The sequence below is a fragment of the Puma concolor genome, chromosome E2 (genome assembly GCF_028749965.1).
Source record: "Puma concolor isolate L17-30 chromosome E2, mPumCon1.1.hap2, whole genome shotgun sequence".
Taxonomy (NCBI): Eukaryota; Metazoa; Chordata; class Mammalia; order Carnivora; family Felidae; genus Puma; species Puma concolor.
The window spans coordinates 56,160,043-56,186,947 of record NC_141681.1 but is presented as its reverse complement, the minus strand read 5'-3'; the positions used below and the strand labels follow the sequence as shown (position 1 = coordinate 56,186,947).

Here is a 26,905-nt window from a genome sequence, read left to right as displayed (position 1 = left end):
TATCTGGATCATACCATTGTTTATTTATTCATCAATTCAATATTTATTGAGTGTCTGTCTATCACATGTTAGGCACTATTTTACACATATGGTATGGGGATCCATTGGTGAACAATACGGACCAAAATCCCTGCCTTCAGATAGCTTACATTCTCATTATGTAAAGGAAAGCATACCAAGTACTACACACAGTTATTATACCATTTCATGCCAATAGATTTGACAGTTTGGATGAAATGGCTAAATTCATTAAAAGTCACAGTTTGTCAAAATTGACGGAAGAGGAAATAGAAAATCTGAATAGTCCCATAACTATGAAAGAAATTGAACTCGTTACTAAAAGCCTTCCCAGAAAGAAAACCCAGGGCCAACTGTCTTCGCTGGTGAATTTCTGAACATTTATGAAAGAATATAATCAGAGAAATCATTTCCCAAGTCTGTGTAGGAGGCCATTAGAAGTTTGGTGCAAAAGCTGACCAGGATATTAGTGGAAAGGAAAATAACAGACCCATCTTTACATGAACATAAATGCATAAGTTATAAACAAATCTAGTGACGTAAATTATAATTAGACAAAATACATCATGACCAATCCTGGTTTATTCTAGGAACGCAAGGGTAGTTTCACATGCAAAAATCAATCAAGGTAATGTACGGTGGCGTAAATAAAAGGATAAAAATAATATCTTCATATATGCATAAAATTCATTCGATACAGTTCTATAGCCATTCATGATTTTTAAAGGAAGAAAACACTTAGTAAACTATTAATACAAAGAAATTCCTGTAATCTTATTAAAAATAGCTTAAAATAAAACCTACAGCAAACATCTTAATGGTAAAATAACTAAAGTTTTCCCCTTACCATACCCTCTTATCTAAGCGTTACCAGTTCCCCATCACTTTCTCTTCTCCTCCCTTGTACCCCTTTACAGTCTCCACTTATCCCAGGGGAAGAAGCTGAGGCCCAAAATCCAAAAATGACATCTTATGTTACTTTTTCCTTTCATGATGTGTGTCTCAGTATGACCCAAGGTAAGATGGAGCTGGAAATGGGAGAAGGGTAGGAGCATACAGAGTTAAAAAATGTCCCCCAGCTGCCCTCACATTGCCTGTAACTCTGCTTCTTCATGAGGTAAAGTGGATTTGTTTGTTGTGTCACTGGTCTGGGATAAGTCCTCAGTAAGGGCCCTCTCCAGACTGGCAGGCAGGGAGTGGATCAGTCTCTCTCGGAAGTCTTGGCCCATGAAGACGTAAAGGATTGGATTGAGGCAGCTGTTGAAGAAGGCCAGGGAGCTTGTTGGATTAGTCAGGACATCAAGGATTTTGTACTTGCCCTCAAACAGTATCTGTTTGAGCCAGACTGTGCTTAAAAGGGCAACCATTTGAAAGGGGAACCAACAGAGAAAGAAGGAAGCCACAACAGCAGTAAGGACCCTTAAGGGACGGCTGGATTTAATCATGCCTTTTTTACGTATCTTGGCAGCAATGAGCCCATAGCAGATAGCAACAATGGACATTGGCATACTGAAGCCAATGATAAACCGGATGATGCCTCTGATTGTCAACATGGTGATAGCCACCTTCAGCCTCTGTTCAATACTGTTGCCCCAGTGTGCAAAGTTGAAAGTACAGTATATGTTCCCTGTTCCATCATTTACTGTAGTCAAGAAGATGAAAACTGGCAAGGTAAGGACTAGGGCAAAAATCCAGGGTCCAATGATGAGTTTTGTAGCCAGACTTACAGTGCGGTGGTTCTGGGCCCAGACTGGATGCAAGACACAAATACAGCGGTCCAGGGCAATGAAAGCAATGAGGAAGACACTTCCAAACAGGTTGATGTCCACCACAATGTGAATTAGCTTACACAGGAACCAGCCAAAAGGCCACCGTTCTTTCATGGCCATTGAGACAATGAGAAATGGCAGAGTGGCAGTGAAAGAGAAGTCAGCCAAGGCCAAGTTCAGGTAACAGATGGTGGTGACACTGCGTGCCATCCGGAATCCAGCCACCCAGATCACAAGCCCATTGCCCAGGATGCCAAGGACAAAGGTGATCCCAAGCACCACCAGTGATAGGATCCACAGAACAGTGTAGCCAGCAGACTCGTGGAGTATCTCTTCATATTCATTCGGAGTGATGGAGAGGTTGGTTTCCATCTTGCACACACCTGAAACATTTCAACAATGGCCATTTCCAATCCATGAACCATCTTACAGCCTCCCTATTCATGGACAACATCAACTACCACTCCAACTAGGACCCCCCTCTACTGAAACTTGGCCGGTTATACTATAAAATTGACACTCTTTTGGCTATTACTTTGGGAAAGGATAGTTCTCCATATTCCCATAATAATTCATATGCATTCCACCTATCAGGCTGATTGCTTAGCCAAGAGGATTACAAGGCTCCTGTTTACTAGCAGAAAACTACACCGAGGGTGAATAGATAAGAGAAATTGATTAGGAGCCAGTTACAGCTTAGTGAGGGAAGCGCTAGACTCAGAGTCAGCAGAGGAGGCACATTGCTTAATGTCATGCAGAGTTTCTCAGCCTTGGCACCATTGAACATTTGGAACTGGATAATGCTTAGCTGTGGAAGACTTTCCTGTACATTGTACAATGTTTTAGCAACATCCCTGGCCCCCATCTAGCAGCCCCACCCCCAGTTGTGACATGCAAAAGTATCTACAGACGTTATCAAATGTCCCCTGGGTGGGTGGGTGGGGGAGAATCACTCCCAGTTGAGAGCCACTGTTAACAGTATGAAGAGTGTTGGGCTCTGGGGGGAGGTCAGTCTGTATTCTCATCTGACACCTGCCCAGTGGGTTCTTGGTGACATCTCTTTGAGCTTCAGTTTGCTCCTCCACAGAATAGAGGCCATTTTATGGAGGAGACTGATTTTCAGGTGAGGGTTAGTTGAGAGCGGACATGGAAATCTTTCAGGCAAGACCAAGTGAGTCTAACAGATGGGAACTTTCTGTTTTCCCCAGGCTCTATGCTGTGCCCTGGGGCTTAGTCCTGGGCCATCCACGCATCATGGAATCTCAAGTTCAGGTCAAGTACAGTGCTCACAACAGTAGCAGCTAGTACTTAAGAGCATTTTCCATATGCCAAGAGTTCCTGTAGCCCTCACCACAACCCTTGTGTATGGCGTTTGAGGATTGACGTGTGCCAGAATTTGAGCTCAACCAGACAGATTCCACCAGAATTGTCCTCTCAACCTTCTTCCACCTGCTATACTTCCATAACAGAGTCAAGTTCTCTCTACCCACTCACTAAGCACCCTACAAGGCACTCAGAAGGGATGATGTTGCTGCAACAGGGAAAGCCAATTGTGCAATGACAGGAGAGGAAAGGCCAGTGAGACAAAGTTGTAAAATTAGGGCCGCACCCTGGTTGCAGTGTGGGACACAGAACCTGCAAACCACAGACGATACCCCAGTGGATTATGATGACTACTATTTGGTAAGCCCCTCAAATGTGCCAGTCACTGTACCTTTTATGATCTCCAATTACAACAGTCTTGCTTTTGGATAAGTATGATTACCACATCATTGGGGCGCCTGGGTGGCTCAGTCAATTAAGCATCCCACTCTTGACTTCTGCTCAGGTCATGATCTCGCTGTTTGTGAGCTCGAGCCCAACATCGGGCTCTGTGATCGCGGAGCCTGCTTGGGATTCGCTCTCTCTCCCTGTCTCTCTGCCCCTACCTTGCTCTCTCTCAAAATAAATAAATAAACTTAAAAAAAATAAAAAACTGAAGTATCATTACCACATAACGTAAAAGGAAGCCATGACTCTGGCAGGGGAAGTGACTTGTCCAGTGTCTCAATTACTAAGGGGCACAGTTGGATTTCTGACCGAATTTCATATGGCAGCTCAGCATTTGTGTGTCTGCTGACTCTACTTCTCCAGCATATTTGCATTTCCAAGTTTTGAAATAACTGTTGTAGTTCCACTTCCTCCCGTCTGCTTTTCCCTGGCCTCTCCCCTCCTCATCTGTGTGCTCATCTGATGCCTTTGCCTCATATTTTAACGGGAAAATGGTAACCATTGGAACTTTTTAGCCTTCCCTGCCCCAAACCTTCCAATCTGCCTGCACTGCTACAGTCAGTGTAGAGTTCTCGTTCATCCCAGTGGCTACCTTCCCATGTTTGCTCTGGATCCCTCTCTACCTCACCTTCCCAAGAACTTTCCTCCTGCATTATCCCTTTTTCTTTTTTACCAAGAACAAAAACCCAAGATTTTCTTAAAATTAGATTATGTTATCTTATCTCTTCCCCTTACAAAGAAACCATCCCAGGGGCTCCTGGGTGGCTGAGTCAGTTAAGCAACAGACTTGATCTGGGCTCAGGTCATGGATTCATGGTCATGAATTCAAGCCCTGCATCAGGCTCTGTGCTGACAGTGCAAAGCGTGCTTGGGATTCTCTCTCCCCTCTCTCTCTGCCCCTACCCAGCTCTCACTCTCTCTCTCTCTCTCTCTCAAAATAAATAAACTTCAAAAAAAAATTTTTTTTTAATAAAAAGAAACCATCCTGGGGACCCAAGGGTCCCAGTTGGTCAAACATCTGACTCTTGATCTCAGCTGAGGTTTTGAGCTCAGGTCTTGATCTCAGGGTCGTGAGTTCAAGCCCCACGTTGGGCTCCACGCTGGGTGTGAAGCTTACTTTAAAAAAGAAGTGGGGCACCTGGGTGGCTCAATGGGTTAAGCATCCAACTTCAGCTCATGATCTCACAGTTTGTGGATTCAAGCCCTGAGTTGGGGTCTCTGCTGTCAGCACAGAGCCCACTTTGGATCCTCTGTCCCCCTCTCCTTTTGCTCCTCCCCCACACTGTCTCTCAAAAATAAACCTAATAAGTAAATAAACAAATAAATGAATATTTAAAAATAAAAAGAAGCCATCCTGTTCTGTTTTTTAACGATTTCATTTTTAAGAAATCTCTATACCCAACATGGGGTTTAAAGTCACAGCCCTGAGATCAAGAGTCACACACTCCACTGACTGAGCCAGCCAAGAGCCCCCTCTAAATTTCACTTTCATTTCACTTTCTTTTTTTTTTTTAATTTTTTTTTTCAACGTTTATTTATTTTTGGGACAGAGAGAGACAGAGCATGAACGGGGGAGGGGCAGAGAGAGAGGGAGACACAGAATCGGAAACAGGCTCCAGGCTCTGAGCCATCAGCCCAGAGCCCGACGCGGAGCTCGAACTCACGGACCGCGAGATCGTGACCTGGCTGAAGTCGGACGCTTAACCGACTGCGCCACCCAGGCGCCCCTAAGTTTCACTTTCAATGTTAGGGCAGCCCAGGGTTTGTACCTGCTCCCCTCCATCCTCTCTATGTAGTCTTTCCATAGGTAGTATCATCTGGTCTCATGGCTTATAATACTACACTGATAACTTCCTTTTTAGGTTTTTTTTTTTTTATTTAAGTCATCTCCACACCCAACAACCCCAAGGTCAAGAGTCCCACACTCCACCAGCTGAGCCAACCCAGGGCACCTATACTGAAAACTTCTCATCTAAGGCATCAGCCTTGGCTTCTCCTTAGAGCTCTAGCCTGATATAACCATCTGACTTCCTGACACCTCCCTGTGGGAATGCCATAGGCACTCCAAACCTGACATTACCCAAACCAAACTCAACTATTCCATCCTCCCAAATCTGCCTCTCTCACAGTATCCTGTATCTATTTGGAATGTAAACACCCAGCTGTTAAAGCTCCAAATCTAAATCGTATCCTTGCTGTCTTTGCCTTATCACCCAAAGCAATCCAAGTTTATAGATTCTGTCTGCAAAGCAACTGAATCCACACCCAGAATCACTTCCATCTCCACTGCCCTTGCCCATGCCCCCTCTTCTGGTCTGCATGTTTCCACTGACCTTGAAAATAGCTTGTTCCTGTTCCGAATGCCTCCCCCCACTCACCCCAAAACATCCATTCTCCAGACCGTGGCCATATGACCTTTTAAAAACACAGATCATGACATTATTCTGTTCAACACCCTCCAGTGGTTTCCAAACTCCTAACTCAAGCTTACCAAGCACTGTTGGATCTGCCCTGTCTATCCTTCTTTTGTGACCCAGTTTCCAAAGTGTGAGGGAGTCCCCACACCAACAAACAATTTCCAAGAATTCAGCTCAGTTCTGACACCGTCAGATCACACCGGTTAAAGGTTCAGTCCTAAAAGATGCCCCTCCTGCCCCTGGGCCAAATCAGACACCAGCTGCAAGCCCAGGGTACCTGTGCGACTGACTGACTGGCTGTAAATCAGAGGTTCCCATAACCTCTTCCTCACAAAACTTAATGATTTCCAGAACCCAGAGAAATATTTTACGTACTAGATCACCAGTTGATTAGAAAAGGTTGTAACTTAGGAACAGCCAGTTGGAAGAGATGCGTAGGGCCAGGTATGAGGCAAAGGCGCGAGGCTTCTATGGGCCCTCCAGGTGTGCGGCTCTCCAGGCATCTCCATATGTTTTCACCAACCCGGAAGCTCTCTGAACCCTGCGTCCTTTTGGGGTTTTATGGAGTGTTCATTACATAGGCATGACTGATTAACTCATTGGGGTTAATGAGGATTGGGGATTGAACTGGGGGTTGAACTCAGTTTCTACCACTTCTTCTCTCCCTGGAGGTCAGGGGGCTGAACCTGAAAGTTCTGGCAACCAGCCCCCAGCCTTAGGTGCCTCCCTCAAATCACTCATTAACATAACAAAAGACACCTCTATTGCTCTCATCACTTAGGAAATTCCCAGGGTTTTAGGAGCTTGGTGCCAGAAACAGGATGAAGACCCGACATATATTTCTTATTATGTATCACAACATCACACTGGATCGTAGTTCATACATTCACTGTGATCTTACATAATGGGCTCCATCCAAATTGAATTCCTTCAATTCCTCCAACATGCTGAGCTCACTGCCATCTCAGGGCTTCTGGATCCTCTGTTCCTTCTGCTTACGATGCTCTTTCAGGCTTCCCACGTTTGGCTCTTACTGAATATTCAGTCCAAGCTTAGATACTAACATGTTCAGAGGCCCCACCTGGCCCATAATGCAGAGGAGCTATACCAGATATTTTTCCTGTGTATCCATTTGTTTATTTTCTACTCTAAATATCCTCCACGTTAGCATATATGCTAGAAGACTACCAAATTCTTTCAATGTTATACTTCTAGAGTAACGCTCTCCAATGGAAACATAAATGTAAGCCATAAATATGAGCCATATATGAGGGTTACCATTCTCTTTACAAAGTAAAATAAATGGATTATAATAACATATTAACTTTGATAATATATTCTGTGTAAGCCAACATATCAAAAGAATATTATTTGAAAATGTAACCAATAGAAGAGTCATGAGTCAGGGGGCTCCTGGGTGGCTCAGTTGGTTGAGCGTCATAATCTCACAGTGAGTGGGTTCGAGCCCCACTGTGCTGTCAGCACAGAGCCCGCTTTGGATCCTCTGTCCCAGTCTTTCCTTGCCCCTCCTCTGCCTGTGCTTTCTCTCTCTCAAAAATAAATATTAAAAAAAAAAAGTTACCAATCAGATATTTTACATTCTTTTTTCATGCTGTCTTTGAATATAACATTGGTTTCACACTTCCCAGCACATCGCGATTTGGCCTAGCAAGAGCTCAACAACCATATGTGGCAAGTGGATTCTGTATTGGACAGCCCGGCCTAAGGGCTTAGGAGGTATCTGCCACACGGTAGAGGTTCAAATAATAAGTTTTGAAATTGTCAAGCCCCCAACTTACCACCAGCTGAGATCCTTTTTCTGTCTCTAGTTCCTGGCTTCCTGCAGAGTGACTCAACTCGGGCAGATGCTTTATTGGACAAGGGGGAGGGACAGTGGAGCTGGGACCAATCAGGTGACAGAAACCCAGGCTTCTTGCAGTTTCCAGAAAGCAGCCTGGATGTGTTGTCAGCATCCCCTTCTTAGAAGTCTGAATATTCCCCTCACCTCCAACCTTCTGTGGGAGACAGGAATTCAGCCCTCTAAATGTCAAGAATCAAGGAATCTGGATGTCCAGGCCCTCCCTTTCTCCTTCAGGGATTCAAGAAAATGAAAGAAACAATTAGATGAGAGGAACTCAAGGCAAGCAATAAAAAGCATAGAAGATAGTCAAAATCTTGTTTCTCTACTCACACAACAGGTTTTTTTTTGTTTGTTTGTTTTTTTTTTTTAGTTTATTTTTTAAGTAGGCTCCATGCCTGGCATGGAGCCCAAAATGGGGCTTGAACTCATGACCCTGAGATCAAGAGTCAGATACTTAACTGACTGAACCACCCAGGCACCCTTGCCCATGTAGCACTCATGATACCAAATGTGTAGTAAAGGGCTCAATCCCACAAGCCTGCCCCCATTTCAGATGCTACTTCTCAGCTTGCCACCTGTACTTCTGACTGACCAGCTAAATCAGGGGCTCCTGTGACCCCCTTAGGTTCAATAATTTGCTAGAGTGGCCCAACAAACTCAGGAAGGCAATTTGCTTGTGTTTACCAGTTTATTATGTAAAGGTTATGACTCAAAAACAACCAAAGCCTGTGTCCATCTTGTCATTTCAGATGAAATAAAGAACAATAGGGTCTGTATCAACCCCCAGGCACAGCTGGACAGCCAAGGAATCTGTGGGAACCCTACTAGCTTGTAAGTAGTTAATCAGCACTACCCTAAAGATATAATCACAAGGGGTACCTAGTGAAACCTCTAACATAAAAAATAAAGATATTTTTCAGGGCACCTGGGTGGCTCAGTCAGTTAAGCGTCCGACTTCTGCTCAGGTCATGATCTCACAGTTCATGAGTTCGAGACCGCATCAGGCTCTGTGCTGACAGCTCGGAGCCTGGAGCCTGCTTTGGATTCTGTGTCTCCTTCTCTCTCTGCCCCTCCATGACTCGCACTCTATCTCTCTCTCTCTCAAAAATAAAAATAAACATTAAAAAAAATTTTTTTTTTAATTGGGAGGAAGTAGGTTCTGAGTCTGAACAAGAATTGAGTTTATTATAATTCTTCCAGTCCACCATCCCATTGGTTTTCTTCCAGGGGCTTCCTGAACATGACCACGAAATGGCTGCCATTGTTCCAGACATCACCACCATGGCCACATAACCTCCAAGCCAGGAGAATGGGGATGGGCAGAAAAACAGACTTCATTAATATGCCTCTCTCATTTTATAAGGAAGGAAAATCTGTTCTGCCGTCTTTGCAAAACCTCTTCTTACTTTCCACTGGCAGAACCAAGTAATATACCCATTTCTAGACCAATGCCTGACACACACACACACACACACACACACACACACACACACACACACACACAGTTTCAATGAAGTTGCCCTGATTGGCTTACGATGAACGAAATTGCCACCTGGATAAAATGGAGTCCACCTATCAAGGAATAAAGGTGGTAGATAACTGTATAGGTATAGATCTCCAAAGGAGTTCTCCCTTGCTGGTTCCTGGGGACGTAGAAAGTAATCAGACATAGGCTCTGACCGACTGGATGAAGAGATGAGACAGTGAAGGGCTTGTGTCACTGACTTAGGTCCTTTGGGTTCTCCAAGCAATAGAAATTTACTAGAGGCATTGACTAGAGGAGTTTCAGGCTTTCATTGGAGCTTATGCTCAAGCACAAGGGTCCTTTGTGCCGGCTCTCTGGCAAAGGCCAGAGAACGTTCTTTAAAAGAGACTGAGATGGGGCAGGAGTGACTCTAAGTCATGTAGTTGGGGAGAGATACAGGAAATTGGGTGCACAGGTATAGTGAACAGAACATGCTTCATCGTGCATTGCATGTCTCATTAGTATGTTAAATCTCCACCCCTGGGAGTGTTTTTAGTATTATAATCGGGGAAGAAGTCAGTGAAAGGTCAGTGCTGGGGTCCACTCTTGGCGCAGGCTGGTTTCAATTTGTCTTTGCCAGTCGAGACCCTCCTTTGGTAAGCATCCTGCTCCCACATTCCTGCAAAATATGCTACTTAAGGGGCCTAGGGCTTCACCTATCAAGGGACACTGGGTTGCTTAATCAGGATTGAGGGGACTCAAGTCCAGTCCCTGCTCTGTCTCACTTGGTCACAGTAGAGTGAGAGTATACATAGTGATAGAGAGATGCCTGGGTTTTTATGCGATCCTCCAAAAGAAACAGCTAAACTCAGACTGACAAGACCTAGTAGTATAGAGATGTTGCCTAGAGGGAACATCTAGGCTGGGTCTTAGAGGCTCAGGTAAAGAAGAGAAAGAAAATTGCATTCCAGGCGGAGGGGAGTGAAAATGCACAGGAGAGAGGCCAAGAAATAGGTTAAGTTGGTTATTGGAGCGTAGGTAGTGAGGCAGAGAGCAGTAAGTGATAGCAAGGGCCATCTCTTAGAGGCTCTTCACTGCTACAAGAAGGACTTGGACTTTCTTCTTAAGGAAATGAAAAGCCATTGGGACCATACCAAAATAGAAAGCTTCTGCACAGCAAAGAAACCCATTAAACAAACAAAAAGACAACCTAATGAATGCGAGAAGATACTTGCAAATGATATATCCAATAAGGGGTTAATATTCAAGATCTATAAAGAACTTATACAACTCGGGGCGCCTGGGTGGCGCAGTCGGTTAAGCCTCCGACTTCAGCCAGGTCACGATCTTGCGGTCTGTGAGTTCGAGCCCCGCGTCAGGCTCTGAGCTGATGGCCCAGAGCCTGGAGCCTGTTTCCGATTCTGTGTCTCCCTCTCTCTCTGCCCCTCCCCCATTCATGCTCTGTCTCTCTGTCCCAAAAATAAATAAACGTTGAAAAAAAAAAAATTTAAAAAAAAAGAACTTATACAACTCAACACCGAGAAAACAAAAACAAATAATCTGATTTGAAAGCGGGCAGAGGACCTGAATAAACGTTTCTCCAAAGAAGCCATCCAGATGGCCAACAGACACATGAACAGATGTTCAGCATCTCTAATCATCAGGAAGATGGAAATCAAAACCGCAATGAGATACCACCTCACACCTATTCAAATGGCTAGAATCAAAAAGACAGAAATAACAAGTATGGTGAGGATGTGGAGAAAAAGGAACCCTCATGTTGGTTGGAATGTAAATTGGTGCAGCCACTGTTGGAAACAGTATTAACGTTCCTCAAAAAATTAAAAATAGAAACAAGGGGCGCCTGGGTGGCGCAGTCGGTTGAGCGTCCGACTTCAGCCAGGTCACGATCTCGCGGTCCGGGAGTTCGAGCCCCGCGTCGGGCTCTGGGCTGACGGCTCAGAGCCTGGAGCCTGTTTCCGATTCTGTGTCTCCCTCTCTCTCTGCCTCTCCCCCGTTCATGCTCTGTCTCTCTCTGTCCCCAAAATAAATAAACGTTGAAAAAAAAATTAAAAAAAAAAATAAATAAAAATAGAAACAAAAGTAGAAATTCGACTACCGGGTATTTATCCAGAGAAAGCAAAAACACTAAATTAGTGTTTCATTACTGTTTAATTCTTTTTGAATTAAAAGAATAAAAGCACCCTTATGTTTATTTTCAGCATTATTTACAATAGCCAGTGGGGTGCCCAGGTGGCTTAGTTGGCTAAGTGTCTGACTCTTGATCTCAGCTCAGGACTCGGTCTCAGGGTCATGAGTTCAAAGCCCTGCGTTGGGCTCCATGCTGGGTGTGATGTGTACTTTAAAAACAAAATACAATAGCCAACATATGGAAGCAACCAAAGTGTCCATCAATAGATGAGTGGATAAAAAATATGTGGTATACGTATACAATGGAATATTAGCCATAAAAAAGAATGAGATCTTGCTATTTGCAACAACATGGATGGACCCAGAGGGTATTATGCTAAGTGAAATATCGGTCAGAAAATGATAAATACTGTATCATTTCATTTATATGTAGAATCTAAAAAAATAAGACAAGTGAACAAACATGCAGAAACAAAACCATAAATACAGAGAACGAACCGTTGGTTGCCAGAGGCGGGTGGGGAGTGGGAATTGGCAAAATGGGTGAAGGGGAATGGGAGATACAGGTTTACAGTTACGCCACGAGTAAGTCATGGGGATGAAAGGTACAGCATAGGGAATATAGTCAATGGCATTGTGATCTTGTTGTGTGGTGACAGATGGGAGTTACATTTGTGATGAGCATAGCATAATGTGTAGAGTTGTTGAATCACTATGTTGTACACCTAGAATTAATGTAACATTGTCAACTATACTTCAATTTTTAAAAATAGGAAAAATGAAAAGCCACTTAAACAAGAAAGGGACTTGTCAGATGCATGCTTCAGGGAAAAAAAAAAAAAAGCCCTAGAGTTCTGCAAAGGAGTAGACTTGAGAATGCTCCCAATTGAAGCCAGAGACCATAGAGTGGAGGGTCTTGCAAAAGATTAAAGGAAAGTTGTTGAAGAGCTGCCCAGGGCAGGAACAGTGTCATAGAGAGGAAGTGTGGTCTGAGGAAAGATTGTTCAGGCTCAGGAGATGGGCTCTGGAGACTGGGCAGCCATGGGGAATGAGAAGGAAGAAGGACTCTTAATGAATCCCTCGGTTTTTGAGTTCCTGTTACTATTGCTACATAATAAGCCACTTTAAAACATAGCGATGTTTGAAAACCAATTTGACAATAAATTATATTATTGATTATATCATATTAAAAAAAAACATAGCGATGTCAAACAACCATTTTATTATGCTCATGGATTATATGGGTTAGGAATTAGAACAAGGCACAGAGGAGATGTTTCTTTCTGCCCCCCTAAGACTTGAAAGTTTGGAAGTGACTTGAAGGTTGGAGACTGGAGTCATCTGGAGCTTCCTTCATCTACATGTCTGGTACCTGGGTTGGGATGACCCAAATGCCAAGAACCTACACAAGGTCTTTCCAGCATGGCGCCCCAGGATAATCAGATTTCTTCCATAATGACTGCCTTCCTCCAGAACGAGAGTCCCAAGAGAACCAGTAGAGGGGTGCCTGGATGGCTCAGTCGGTTAAGCGTCCGACTTTGGCTTAGATCATGATCTCGCCATTCCCGAGTTCGAGCAGGGCTGTGTGCTGCCAGCTCAGAGCCTGAAACCTGTTTCAGATTCTGTGTCTCCCTCTCTGCCTCTCCCCCGCTCATGTGCTCTCTCTCTCTCTCTCTCTCAAAAATAAATAAATGTTAAAAGAAAAAAGAAAACAAAGAACCAGTAGAAGCCTCATGGCCTTTTCTGACCTAGCCTCGGAAGTCACGTAGTGTCATTTCTACTACATTCCATTGGTCAAAGTAGTCCTGATCCCACCCAGATTCAAGAGGAGAGGGCACAGACCCTACCTCTCATGGGGAGACAAAGGATTTTGCAGCTATTTTCTTTAAAATAACCATACCAGGGGGCGCCTGAGTGGCTCAGTCGGTTAAGCGTCTGACTTCGGCTCAGGTCATGATCTCACAGTTCGTGAGTTCGATCCCTGCGTCGCGCTCTGTGCTGACAGCTCAGAGCCTGGAGCTTGTTTCAGATTCTGTGTCTCCCTCTCTCTCTGCCCCTCCCCTGCTCATGCTCTGTCTCTCTCTGTCTCAAAAATACATAAACATTAAAAATAAAATAAAATAAAATAAAATAAAATAAAATAAAATAAAATAAAATAACCATACCAGGGTAATTTGGTGGGTTTGGGAGCCATCACTGATAGAATTCCATGAAGAGAAACAGAATATTTAGTTTCCTAGGAATGCCTCAACAAAACCACCACAGACTGGGCACCTTAGACAACAGAAACATATTTCCTCATGGTTCTGAAGGCTGAAAGTCCAAGATCAAGGTGTCAGCAGGACTGTTTTTTTCTGAGGGCTCCCTCTTTGGCTTGTACATGGATGTTTTCTCACTGTGTCTTCACATGATTTTTCTTCTGGGGCACCTGGGTGACTCAGTTGGTTAAGTGTCTGACTCTTGATCTCAGCTCAGGTCTTTTTTTTTTTTAAGTTTATGTATTTTGACACGGAGAGAGAGCAAGTGAGGGAGAGGCAGAGAGAGGAAGGGAGAGAGAGAGAATCCCAAGCAGGCTCCACACTCAGCACGGAGCCGGATGCGGGGCTCGATCTCACAACCACAATTTCATGACCTCAGCCGAAATCGAGAGTTTGACACTTAACCGACTGAGCCACCCAGATGCCCCTGGTTTTTATATTTTTTAATTACTGAATAAAACCAAAAGGATAATAATCTGTGTTAAATGAGATGACATAAAATTCCATTTTCAGCATCTTAAATAAAGTTTTATTGGCACACAGCCGTGCTCATCGTCTACATATCGCCGATGGCTATACTCACGCTATAATGGCAGGGTTGCATAGTTGTTATAGAGACACTACGGCCTGCAAAACATGAAAGATTTACTATTCTGGCCCTTTAGAGAAAATGTTAGCCAACCCCTGGGTTAGATGGCCTGATTGATTGCGGAAGGAGTCAAGGGTACATTTGGGTTTCCAGCCCAGGCAATCTGGCTTCACCATCTCAGGCACTGCAGTTTACTGAAAGACTTTGAGGTTCACAGAGGCCACTCAGGATATCAGCCACCACAGGGGTCAGGGATTTTGCAATACAGGCAGGAATTTGCCCCACCAGGGCCAACCCCAAAATCATTTCCCCTTTGGCCTTACACACATTAGACAATGTGGACATTCAGGAATCAGAGTCCACTTGGGACTTGCCCTTTTTTTCACCTTAGTCACTTTGCCTCTGTCATTTCTGCAAGTCCTGGTGTGTCAATCATGGGCCACTTGGTAGCAAAGAATAAAACCTGCATATACTTCACGGCTTATGGGAAACAGGCAGGGGCATCCAAGAAGTCTGGTTTGGGGAAGTCAGACTCCCAAAGACCTGGAAATTTGAGAGTTACGCTCCATGGGGTCCCATGTCTCTTGTTTTCTCTCAGCATCTGAGCCCTTCTCCTCGATGAATAGTAGTGCCCTCTGCCATTCTTTTCACTTTAATTCCCAGAAAGACTGTGACTTCCTTTTGACTCTTGGTCACATCCACACTTGTTACCCTTCCTCCCTTGGGAACACTCTAAACTGTGTCTTCTGTGTGTGCCTCCAGAGAAATTTTTATAAAATACACATCTGAACATACCCTACTTCTTTTAAAAATCTTCAGTGATTCCCGTTTCATCCTCATCCTCCTGACTTGAAGTGCTGTGGTGTGAAGTTAGGAGCTGTGGCAGCTGTCTTGCAGCCATTAGGTGGCAGTCTCCAGGAAGAAAGCCACCATATTGGGGATGATAAAATGGAAGAATTAAAAGTAAATGTTCTCTGAATAGACACTTCTCCAAAGAAGACATCAAGATGGTGAACAGACACGTGAAAAAATGCTCAACATCACTCATCATCTGGAAAATACAAATTAAAACCACAATGAGATACCACCTCACACCAGTAAGAATGGCTAACATTAACAACTCAGGCAACAACAGATGTTGGCAAGGATGTGGAGAAAGAGGATCTCTTTTGCACTGCTGGTGGAAATGCAAGCTGGTGCAGCCACTCTGGAAAAAGTATGGAGGTTCCTCAAAAAATTAAAAATACAACCATCCTACCACCCAGCCATTGCGCTACTGGGTATTTATCCAAAGGACACAGGTGTGCTGTTTTGAAGGGGAATGTGTACCCCAATGTTTATAGCAGCGCTATCAGCAATAGCCAAAGTATAGAAAGAGCCTAAACGTCCATCAATGGATGACTGGATAAAGATGCGAGGGGCTCCTGGGTGGCTCAGTTGGTTAAGCGTCCGACTTCAGCTCAGGTCATGATCTAATGGTTCGTGGGTTTGAGCCCCGCGTCGGGCTCTGTGCTGACAGCTCAGAGCCTGGAGCCTGCTTCAGATTCTGTGTCTTCCTCTCTCCCTGCCCCTCCCCTGCTCACGCTCTGTCTCTGGCTCTCAAAAATAAATAAATGTATAAATTTTTTAAAAAAAAAGATGTGGTATATATACAATGGAGTATTACTTGGCAAGCAAAAAGAATGAAATCTTGCCATCTGCAACAACGTGGATGGAACTAGAGGGTATTATGCTAAGCAAAATTAGTCAGAGAAAGACAAATATCATATGATTTCACTCATATGAGGAATTTAAGATACAAAACAGATGAACATAAGGGAAGGGAAGCAAAAGTAATATAAAAGCAAGGAGGGAGACAAAACATAAGAGACATTAAATATAGAGGCCAGGGGCGCCTGGGTGGCGCAGTTGGTTAAGCGTCCGACTTCAGCCAGGTCACGATCTCGCGGTCCGTGAGTTCAAGCCCCGCGTCGGGCTCTGGGCTGATGGCTCAGAGCCTGGAGCCTGTTTCCGATTCTGTGTCTCCCTCTCTCTCTGCCCCTCCCCCGTTCATGCTCTGTCTCTCTCTGTCCCAAAAATAAATAAATGTTGAAAAAAAAAATTAAAAAAATAAATAAATAAATATAGAGGCCAAACAGAGGGTTGCTGGAGGGGTTGTGGGATGGGGGATGGGCTAAATGGGCAAAGGGGCATTAAGGAAGACACTTGTTGGGATGAGCACTGGGTGCTATATGTAGGGGATGAATCACTGGAATCTGCTCCTGAAATCATCGTTGCACTACATGCTAACTGGATGTAAATTAAATAATTAATTAATTAAAAAATATATTTGATGGGGCGCCTAGGTGGCTCAGTCGGTTAAGTGTCCGACTTCGGCTCAGGTCATGATCTCATGGTCCGTGAGTTCGAGCCCCGCATCGGGCTCTGTGCTGACAGCTCGGAGCCTGGAGCCTGCTTCAGATTCTGTGTCTCCCTCTCTCTCTGACCCTTCCGCATTCATGCTCTATCTCTCTCTGTCTCAAAAATAAATAAATGTTTAAAAAAATTAAAAAAATATATATGTGACCTCCAAGAAAATAAATAAATAATTAATTAAATAAATAAATACAAAATAAAATAAATGTTGTCCTTAATGATATCACTGAAACAGAACCTAACCTAGTAGTATCCATTTCCAAAATTCTTTTTTTTTTTTTAATGTTTATCTTTGAGAGAGAGTGTGAGTGGGGCAGGGGCAGAAAGAAAGGGAGGCAGAGGATCTGAAGGGGCTCTCTTCAACAGAGAGCCCCATGAGGGGCTCAAACTCACAAAGTGTGAGATCATGACCTGAGCCGAAGTCAGACGTTTAACTGAAGTTGGATGCTTACCCAAGACTGAGCCACCAAGACACCCTTCCATTTCCAAAATTTTTGTAGAAGCGCTGTTCTATCCATGGGGCGTGTGATTCTTGATCTCAGGGTTGTAAGTTCGCCCCCCACATTGGATGTAGAGATTACTTAAAAATAAAATCTTAGAGGCGCCTGGGTGGCTCAGTCGGCTGAGCGTCCGACTTCCCCTCAGGTCATGACCTCGCAGTTCGTGAGTTTGAGCCCCGTGTCGGGCTCTGTGCTGATAGCTCAGAGCCTGGAGCCTGCTTCCGATTCTGTGTCTCCCTCTCTCACTACCCCTCCCCCCGCTCTTGCTCTCTTTCAAAAATAAATACACATTAAAAAATTTTTAAAAATAAAATAAAATCTTAAATTTTTTTTTTTTTTGTAAAGAGTAAGTGTCTGGTTTAAGACATTGTTAGGTATAATTGTAAATTGTAAGTGACTTAAAATTGAAAAGACCTAATTGATTCAGGGCCTTGGGAATACTGTTGTTGGGAGGACTGCCTTTACTCTTCTCAGGACACCAGAACTTAGAACTATCTGGAAGAAGAACAGGAAAAGGCCAGGTGGGAAATGTATCCTTAGAGTCTGGGGAGCTTGACAAGGGCACACTCGGAATGGAGGGGACGACAGACTCTTTGGAGTGAGTTATAGAAAAATGCACGGTGAAGAAATCAATATATTGAACATACAGTATTCCTTCAGGATGTTTTTCTGTGAAAGACAGCCAAGGAATTTGTTGGAAACTAAAGAAGGATGTGGCATCTAAGAATTAATTTCTTAAAAGATAAGAGTTCCTGGGGCACTTGGGTGGTTCAGTGGGTTAAGCTTCCAGCTCTTGATTTCAGCTCAGGTCATGATCTCACGGTTTGTGGGATCAAGCCCCTCATCCGCAGAGCCTGCTTCAGATCCTCTGTTTCCCTCTCTCTCTGCCCCTCCCCAACTTGTGCACATGCTCTCTCTCTCTCTCTCTCTCTCTCAAAAATAAATGTTTAAAAATTTTTTAATAAAAAATAAAAGAGGTTCAATACCATATCAGGGTGCTGATGGGAATGATGGAGTCTCAGAGAGAAAATACTGTTGCGACAGGAGAAAGAGGGGAAAACAAAGGAGGAAAGTTCTGGAGAAGGCGGGGGTGGGATTCAGAAGAGAAGTAGAAGGATAGGTCTTGGGCAGGGGTACTTGCTTTCTGGTCATGGAAGCAAAAGCAGAGAACGGTGATGTAGTCACAGACAGGAGGGTAGATTTGGTGGAACATAAAGCAAGTACATCGGCTGTGAGTGGGCATGATAGAGGAGGTCCGGAGCTTTATGGAGAAAGCAGAGGGGCCAAAATAATTATTATAGGGGTGCCTAGGTGGCTCAGTCGGTTAAGTGACTGACTCAATTTCAGCTCAGATCATGATCTCACGGTTCGGTTCGTGGGTTTGAGCCCTGCATCAGGCTCTGCACTGACAGTGCAGATTTCTCTCTCCTTCTCTTTCTGCCCCTCCCTCTCTCTCTCTCTCAAATAAATAAATAAACTTTAAAAAAATAATAGGGGCGCCTGGGTGGCTCACTTGGTTAAGTGTCTGACTTCAGCTCAGGTCATGATCTCACCATTCGTGAGTTTGAGCCCTGTGTCGGGCTCTGTGCTGATGCCTCAGAGCCTGGAGCCTGCTTCAGATTCTGTGTCTGCCTCTCTCTCTGCCCCTCCCCTGCTCAAGCTCTGTCTCTCTCTTTCTCAAAAATAAATACACATTAAAAAATTATTATTATAGAACTTGGGGAAATGAAGGTAATAGGGAAGCAGTAGCCTTCCAGAGCAGTGATCATGCATCCCCACACGAAGAGACTGGTCCTGGAGGTCCCATGGGACCAATCAACAGGACTCAGCTCTGCCTCGTCGAAATTGCGATCTTTGGGGCACCTCGGTGGCTCAGTCCCTTAAGCATCTGACTTTGGCTCAGGTTATGATCTCATGACTTGTGAGTTCAAACCCTACATTGGGGTATGTGCTGACAGTGTGGAGCCTGCTTGGGGTTCTCTTTCTCTCTCTTTGCCCCTGCCCCCCCCCACCTCAAAATAAATAAATAAACTTAAAAAAAAAAAAAAGAAAGACATTGTGACCTTAAACCTTAGGGCAGTCATTTCCCCTGTTGAAGCCGGATTTTTTTCTGTCATTTGGTGATGACGATGGTTAGCCAGTTCGGAGCTTGTTGAGCTCAGAGGCAGGAAGAATCGGGATGTGGTACAGTGACTGCCCCAATAGAAGCGGCTCAACGAGGGCGGCCACCATGATTTGTACTGGTTGCAGATAACAGGTTTCCTCCCCACCCTCAAGTCTTGATGGAGTAACAACCACACAGCCTTTCCTCTGTGGTGTGTCCCTTCCTGGTATTACAGAATCTTCCCTATGCATTGCTTTTCAAATGATTGCCTTAAAGATTCTTGAGGACAAACTGTCCTCAGGGCATCTCTGTGGTTGGTTGGGGGTGAGAAAACATCTACAAGCTATTTCTAGGCTGTAGAGCATTGAATTCCATCGCAAGGTGAACCACGTCTGTGACACCGGGCATCTTGGGGCACCTGGCTGGCTCAGTCAGTAGAGCACGTGACTCTTGATCTCAGGGTCATGAGTTCAAGCCCCGTGTTGGTTGTAGGGATTACTTTGAAATAAAATCTTTAAAAATTGGGGAGCTTCGGTGGCTCAGTCAGTTGAGCATCCAATTCTTGATTTCGGCTCAGGTCATGATCTCACAGTTCATGAGATTGAGCCCTGCATCAGGCTCTGCAATGACAGGATTCTCTCCCTCTCTCTCTGTCCCTCCCCTGCTTGTGCTCTTGCAAACACACACACACACACACACACACACACACACACTCTCTCTCTCTCTCTCTCTCAAAACAAATAAATAAACTATAAAAAAAGAAAAGAAAACCAACCAAATATTGTGCCTGAGCTTTCACAATGGTGGAGGAAATGGGGGCTTTTGTGCCCCTTAAGAGAGAGGGGGGGCAGAATCTGAGACAGAGAAGTTGCATATCTTACAGCTCTCAGGCAGAGACTCATGGGAGGAAGAAAGTCTGAGCTCATGTCTGTGAGTCACTGGACTCATCCTCAATCTCATCAATCAATCATCAACCAGATATCCACACACCTTTTTTTTTTTTTTTTTTTTTTGCTTTTTAAAAATTGTGGTATGGGAGCCTGGGTGGCTCAGTCGGTTAAGTCTCCAACTCTTGATCTCAGCTCAGGTCTTGATCTCAGGGTCATGAGTTCAAGCTCTACACTGGGTTTCATGCTGGGTGTGAATTAAAAAAAAAATTGTGGGGTCGCTTGGGTGGCTCAGTTGGTTAAGCATCTAAGCTCAGGTCATGATCTTGCAGTTTGTAGGATCAAGCACCAAGCTGGGCTCTATGCTGGGAGCAAGGAACCTGCTTGGGATTCTCCACACCCCCTCCCGCCCCCCAGCTCTCCCTCACTCATGCACACTCTCTCTCTCTCTAAAATAAATAATAAACTTTTAAAAATTTTTAAAAAATAAAAAAATAATTCAAAAATTGTGGTAAAATACACGTAATATTTACCATTTTAAGTACATAAATCAGTGGCAGTAAGCATATTTGCATTGTTGCACAGCCATCACCACTGCCTAGTTCCAGAACTTTCTCATCACCCTAGACCGAAACTATGTAGCCAGCCAACAGTAACTCCCCATTCCCCAGCCCATGGCAACCTGAATCTGCTTTCTGACTCTGTGAATTTGCCTGTCCTGGACATGTCAACTATGTGGAATCAGATGATACGTGACCTTTTACGTATGGCTTCTTTCTCTTTGTGAGGCTTATCCACGTTATAGCCAGCATCAGGGCTTTGTTCCTTTTTCTACAGCTGAAAAATATTCTGCTGTATGGATGGACCACACTTTTGTCTCTCCATCCATCTGTCAATGGACATTTGGGATGTTCTGGAGAACATCCAGAACATCTGGCTGCCCTGGAGAGTGCTGCTATGACCATTTGTGCACATTTTTGTTAGAGTTTTTGTTTTCTACATATACCTTTTGCCCAGTCTGTTCTCTTGGAGGGCAAGGACTTTACCTTCTTCTTCTTCTTCTTCTTCTTCTTCTTCTTCTTCTTCTTCTTCTTCTTCTTCTTCTTCTTCGATATTTATTTATTTATTTATTGAGGGAGAGAGAGCTGGGGGGGCAGAGAGAGAGAGAGAGAGGGAGAGAGAGAATCCCAAGCAGGCTCCACTCTTGTCAGTGCAGAGCCTGACGTGGAGCTCCATCCCACGAACCATGAGATCGTGGCCTGAGCGGAAGTCAAGGGTCTGATATTTAACCGTCTGAGCCCCCCAGGCACCCCTGGACCTTATCTTCTTTAGCTAAGTGGTCTCCCTGCTAGGCGGCTTGTATGTTAACATCTGTGATACTGTGATGTATAATAAGAAATATCTATTTGATCTTTATCTCTGTTTCTGGCATAAAGCTACCAAATCTGTTGGAATTTCCTGCGTTGGGAGTGATGAGGGTGTCTTTGGTTACATTAATGAGGTGGCTTTTGAAAAGCACCCCAGGCCCGCAGACCCATGGGTGGGACATTTGGATATTCAGACCAAGAGTAGATGGTGGAACCAGTTTCCGGTCACATGCTCCTGGGCACTTTCCTTCATCACCTCCCTGAGTCCCAATTTTGGCATTTGGGAAAGGGAATTCAGTACAGGAATCAGAGTTGCCCCAGGGAGGATAAGAGCTGGGTTGGAAACACGCAGCCCGGGTGCTGGCACCAGGTGGAAAGCGGAGTCTGCATTGTTTCCTTTTCTCGTCTCCCAGCTTTGTGACTGGAGCCCCCGGAGGGCGCATGCCTGCAGCACCGAACACCGAAAGGGGCTCCAGGCATCTCACCTGCTCCTCTGACTTCCTCCGTCTGGAGCGCACAGGGGCAACTCTCCTCGACACACCATCTCTGCTGCATGCCGTCTGCTCCCTAAACTTGTCCGAGCTCCTCGAAATAGCCTGGAGTAGGCAGGATCTTCACTCTCCTCCAGACACGAGGAGGCCGGGGCCCAGAGATTTGCTCCATGGCCAGCCCAGTCCCGTCCACGCACATAGTGGGGCCGTGGGCTCTGCTGGTCTGCAGGTGGGACACCTGGCCAGGGTGGGACATAGCTTGCCTAAGGCCACCAGCCTCGGAACCCTGGAGCAGCTGACTCCAGACCGTGGGCCCCTCCAGGCCCCTACTGGGCTGACTCCCCAGAGCACCAGTGAGGTGGCCAGGACAGGTGGAGAGTCCCCCTGTTGCCACCTGAATCATTCACGGAGACCCTCCGTGCGGCCGCTTCAGGAAGAGCTAACACGTATCTCACATGGCAGTGTGCCAGGTCAAAGCCCTCTCTCTGACTCTTACGCTGACAACTTGAGATATTCCCATTTCACAGATGAGGAAAGAGAGGCTCAGGGGAATGAAACGGCTCCTTGCCAAGAGCACACAAGTCACCAGGCCCTCCTTGGGGCCCCAGACTTTGCCTCCAACTCCACATCCTCGCATCTGTCTTCTGACTCAGATGGCTGTGTTCCTTCCATGGAAGCTCATCAGGCCTTGGCCTGTGCTGGAAGTGGACTTGGGATTCACAGTGGACTGCTTCCGGAAGGGAGTGGCCGAGGCACACGGCCAAACCATGCGTGTAAGGGTAACCTGGTTCTCACAAGATCTCCTGTCCGAGCTCGGAAGAGGGGCCAGGGCCAGTCCTCTGCATACGCAGAAGTGCAGACCCCTCGCTCAGACCCAGGGGTCCTGCCCCAGCCCCCTCCTCCCTCAGACCCAGTTCAGGCCCCCAGCCCCCTCCTCCCTCAGACCCAGGGGTCCTGTCCCAGCCCCTTCCTCCCTCAGACCCAGGGGTCCTGTCCCAACCCCCTTCTCCCTCAGACCCAGGGGTCCAGCCCCAGCCCCCTCCTCCCTCAGACCCAGGGGTCCTGCCCCAGCCCCCTCCTCCCTCAGACCCAGGGGTCCTGCCCCAGCCCCCTCCTCCCTCAGACCCAGGGGTCCAGCCCCAGCCCCCTCCTCCCTCAGACCCAGGGGTCCAGCCCCAGCCCCCTCCTCCCTCAACCCATGGGTCCTATCCCAGCCCCTCCTCCCTCTGATCCTGGAGTCCTGCCCCCAGCCCCCTCCTCCCTCAGACCCAGGAGTCTTGCCCCCAGCCTCCTCCTCCCTCAGACCCAGGGGTCCTGCCCCAGCCCCCTCCTCCCTCAGACCCTGGAGTCCAGACCCCAGCCCCTCCTCCCTCAGACCCTGGAGTCCAGACCCCAGCCCCTCCTCCCTCAGACTCAGGAGTCCAGACCCCCAGTCCCTCCTCCCTCAGACCAAGAGTCCAAGCCCCAGCCCCTCCTCCCTCAGACCCAGGAGTCCTGTCCCAGCCCCTTCCTACCTCAGACCCAGGGACCCTGCCCCAGCCCCCTCCTCCCTCAGACCCAGTTCAGGCCCCCAGCCCCCTCCTCCCTCAGACCCAGGGGTCCTGCCCCAGCCCCCTCTCCCTCAGATCCAGGGTTCCAGCCCCAGCCCCCTCCTCCCTCAACCCATGGGTCCTATCCCAGCCCCTCCTTCCTCAGATCCTGGAGTCCTGCCCCCAGCCCCCTCCTCCCTCAGACCCAGTTCAGGCCCCCAGCCCCCTCCTCCCTCAGACCCAGGGGTCCTGCCCCAGCCCCCTTCTCCCTCAGACCCAGGGATACTGTCCCAACCCCCTCTCCCTCAGATCCAGGGCTCCAGCCCCAGCCCCCTCCTCCCTCAGACCCAGGGGTCCAGCCCCAGCCCCCTCCTCCCTCAGACCCAGGGGTCCTGCCCCAGCCCCCTCCTCCCTCAGACCCAGGGGTCCTGCCCCAGCCCCCTCCTCCCTCAGACCCAGGAGTCCAGACCCCCAGCCCCCTCCTCCCTCAGACCAAGAGTCCAAGCCCCAGCCCCTCCTCCCTCAGACCCAGGAGTCCAGGCCCCCAGCCCCTCCTCCCTCAGACCCAGGAGTCCAGGCCCCCAGCCCCTCCTCCCTCAGACCCAGGAGTCCAGGCCCCCAGCCCCTCCTCCCTCAGACCCAGGAGTCCTGCCCCCAGCCCCTCCTCCCTCAGACCCAGGAGTCCTGCCCCCAGCCCCTCCTCCCTCAGACCAAGAGTCCAAGCCCCAGGACCCTCCTCCCTCAGACCCAGGAGTCCTGGCCCCCAGCCCCTCCTCCCTCAGACCCAGGAGTCCTGCCCCCAGCCCCTCCTCCCTCAGACCAAGAGTCCAAGCCCCAGGACCCTCCTCCCTCAGACCCAGGAGTCCTGGCCCCCAGCCCCTCCTCCCTCAGACCCAGGAGTCCTGCCCCCAGCCTCTCCTCCCTCAGACCAAGAGTCCAAGCCCCAGGACCCTCCTCCCTCAGACCCAGGAGTCCTGGCCCCCAGCCCCTCCTCCCTCAGACCCAGGAGTCCTGCCCCCAGCCTCTCCTCCCTCAGACCAAGAGTCCAAGCCCCAGGACCCTCCTCCCTCAGACCCAGGAGTCCAGGCCCCCAGCCCCTCCTCCCTCAGACCCTGGAGTCCAGACCCCAGCCCCTCCTCCCTCAGACCCAGGAGTCCTGCCCCCAGCCCCTCCTCCCTCAGACCAAGAGTCCAAGCCCCAGGACCCTCCTCCCTCAGACCCAGGAGTCCAGACCCCCAGTCCCTCCTCCCTCAGACCAAGAGTCCAAGCCCCAGCCCCTCCTCCCTCAGACCCAGGAGTCCAGACCCCCAGTCCCTCCTCCCTCAGACCAAGAGTCCAAGCCCCAGCCCCTCCTCCCTCAGACCCAGGGGTCCTGCCCCAGCCCCCTCCTCCTTGCTGCCTCACTCTGGCTAAGGAACTGTTCTCCTCAGGCGTCAGGCTCCCTCTCTGAAAAAGGAGACCCCTCCTCTCTTTCTTCCCTGGAGAGGACAGAACTCCCAGAAAAAGAAGTCTCCTTCTCCCCTCTCCCAGTCTGTGGCTGTCTCTGTTTCTGTTTCCTACAGGGACGCGGACAGCAATGAAGGAATCTGGGATGTGGCTGCAGGGACGGGGTCACGGGAAGACAGGGCCCCGCAGGCCCCACAGATGCTTCCCAGAGGCAGAAGACAGACCTGCAGTCACCCCTGCCTCCCTCTCTCCCTCCCTCCCAGATTTCTGCAGAATCTTGGAGGCCTAGGTGTTTCCCAGAATTCCGGTGTTGGCTGCCACTGTCCAGGGCTCCCCTGAGAGCACTGGACCCAAGCCCTCTGAGTTCCTGGAAGTCCAGAGGCAGTCTGCTTCCAGATTTGAATCTTGGCCATCCTGGGGCGCCTTGCCTAGGGTCCCACCTCCCTGGGAGCCCTTAACCCCACCCCTGTGAGGACTGGCCACTCTGGGATGCTCCCCAGCAACTGGGTAGGGGTGGGGGTGGGGGGTCCCAGCACGGGGGCTCTCTCCCTCCCACTTTCTCCTCTCTCTGCCCCTCCTCCTCCTCCCTCCCTCCTTCCTGTTCTCTCCTTTCCCTTCCCTTCTTTCTCTTTCCTCTCCGTCTGTCTTGACAGCTACCATTCTGTCTCACCATCAGGATCTCACTCATGCCCTCGACACGTATTTGCCCGGCACCTACTGCATACGGGCCACGGTCTGGCTCCTGAACAGTCACAAACAAGACAGGCAGAGACCGCGCCTGCTGGTGGCTGGTGGGGAGCTTGCATTCTAACGAGGGAGATGCCCATTATCCAAGAAGGGCAGTCAGTGGGCAAGTGACACTTTAGGTAGGAAGGTGGAAAATGCTGTGAAAAACAAGAAAGGGCAGAGGGAGGGAAAGGGGAAGGGGGCTCCCGGGGTGGGGCACGTTTCCGTATTAGACTGGGTGGCCAGGTAAGCCTGCCTCCCTCTTCCCTTCTCTCTCCCTCCCTTCCTTCCTCCGTCCCTTCTCTCCCCCCTTCCTCCCTCCCGCCCTCCTCCCTCCTTCCTCCCTCTCCCCCTCCCGCCTCCTTCCATCCTCTGTCTCTCCGCATCTACTCTCCCAAAGCGCTTCCGAGTTCCCCTGGAGGCTGGCAAGTAATCGTCGCAAAGGGTACCCGCCCGAAAGGAGGCAAATGCCGTCGGAAGGAGCGCAGACGAAAGGCTCCGTGAGCTGCCTCCCAGTCTCCTCGCTCCTCAGGGTTTTCTCGGGGACCTCTGCTCGGCCTCTCTCTGTGCGCTTCGTCTCTTCTCCAGCCCCACAGCTTCTGCCCGCATCCCGGCTCAGACTTGCTCAGAGAAGACCGTGATAGAAACACCCTGGCCAAGAGTCCCTGGGCCCTCCATCCAGTCTCTCCCTCACGGGCACCCACAGCTGACCCAGCCCTCCCACAGCATAGCTCTCCGGCACCCCCAGGACGAATCCCAGCCCCTGAACCTGTCAATCCAAACCCTGCTCCAGGTGAACTCAGCCAGGTACTGCACCCCCACCCCAGGGCTCCACCTATATATGCCTCTACATCAACCAATCTATACTTTGCTGACTGGCCCAGGACATTTCCTGCCTTGCAGGCCCTTCCAACTCCACTTTCTAAACACCAGCCACTTTCTAAACCCCGCCCCCCGCCCTTACCTTGGCTAATTTCCCATCAGTCAAGACTCTGCTCCTCCAGGACATCACCTCCACCACGAAGCCCTCCCTGACTCTCCAGCGGGGTTGGTGCATCCATGCACTGGTCTTTGATCCTCTGTTTACACAGCTGTCTCCTCCCCAAGATTGGCATCTCCTCAAGGGCAGGGCCCAGGTCTGA

General features: G+C 48.0%; 1 protein-coding gene across 2 annotated transcripts; it reads right to left on the bottom strand.

Annotated features, from left to right (window-relative positions):
* Positions 1-26,905, bottom strand: FPR2 (formyl peptide receptor 2). 2 transcript variants are annotated; one of them, XM_086688414.1, is made up of 4 exons: positions 26,728-26,905; positions 22,057-22,300; positions 7,774-8,063; positions 1-2,170 (listed from the first exon to the last, which is right to left on the bottom strand). In XM_086688414.1, exon 4 carries the CDS (start codon positions 2,157-2,159, stop codon positions 1,104-1,106), a length of 1,056 nt encoding a protein of 351 aa, XP_086544540.1. In that variant the 5' UTR covers positions 2,160-2,170; positions 7,774-8,063; positions 22,057-22,300; positions 26,728-26,905; the 3' UTR covers positions 1-1,103. The 2 variants fall into 2 exon arrangements, with proteins under 2 accessions (XP_086544540.1, XP_025770525.1); XM_025914740.2 differs by lacking the exon at positions 26,728-26,905 and having other exon boundaries at positions 22,057-22,893.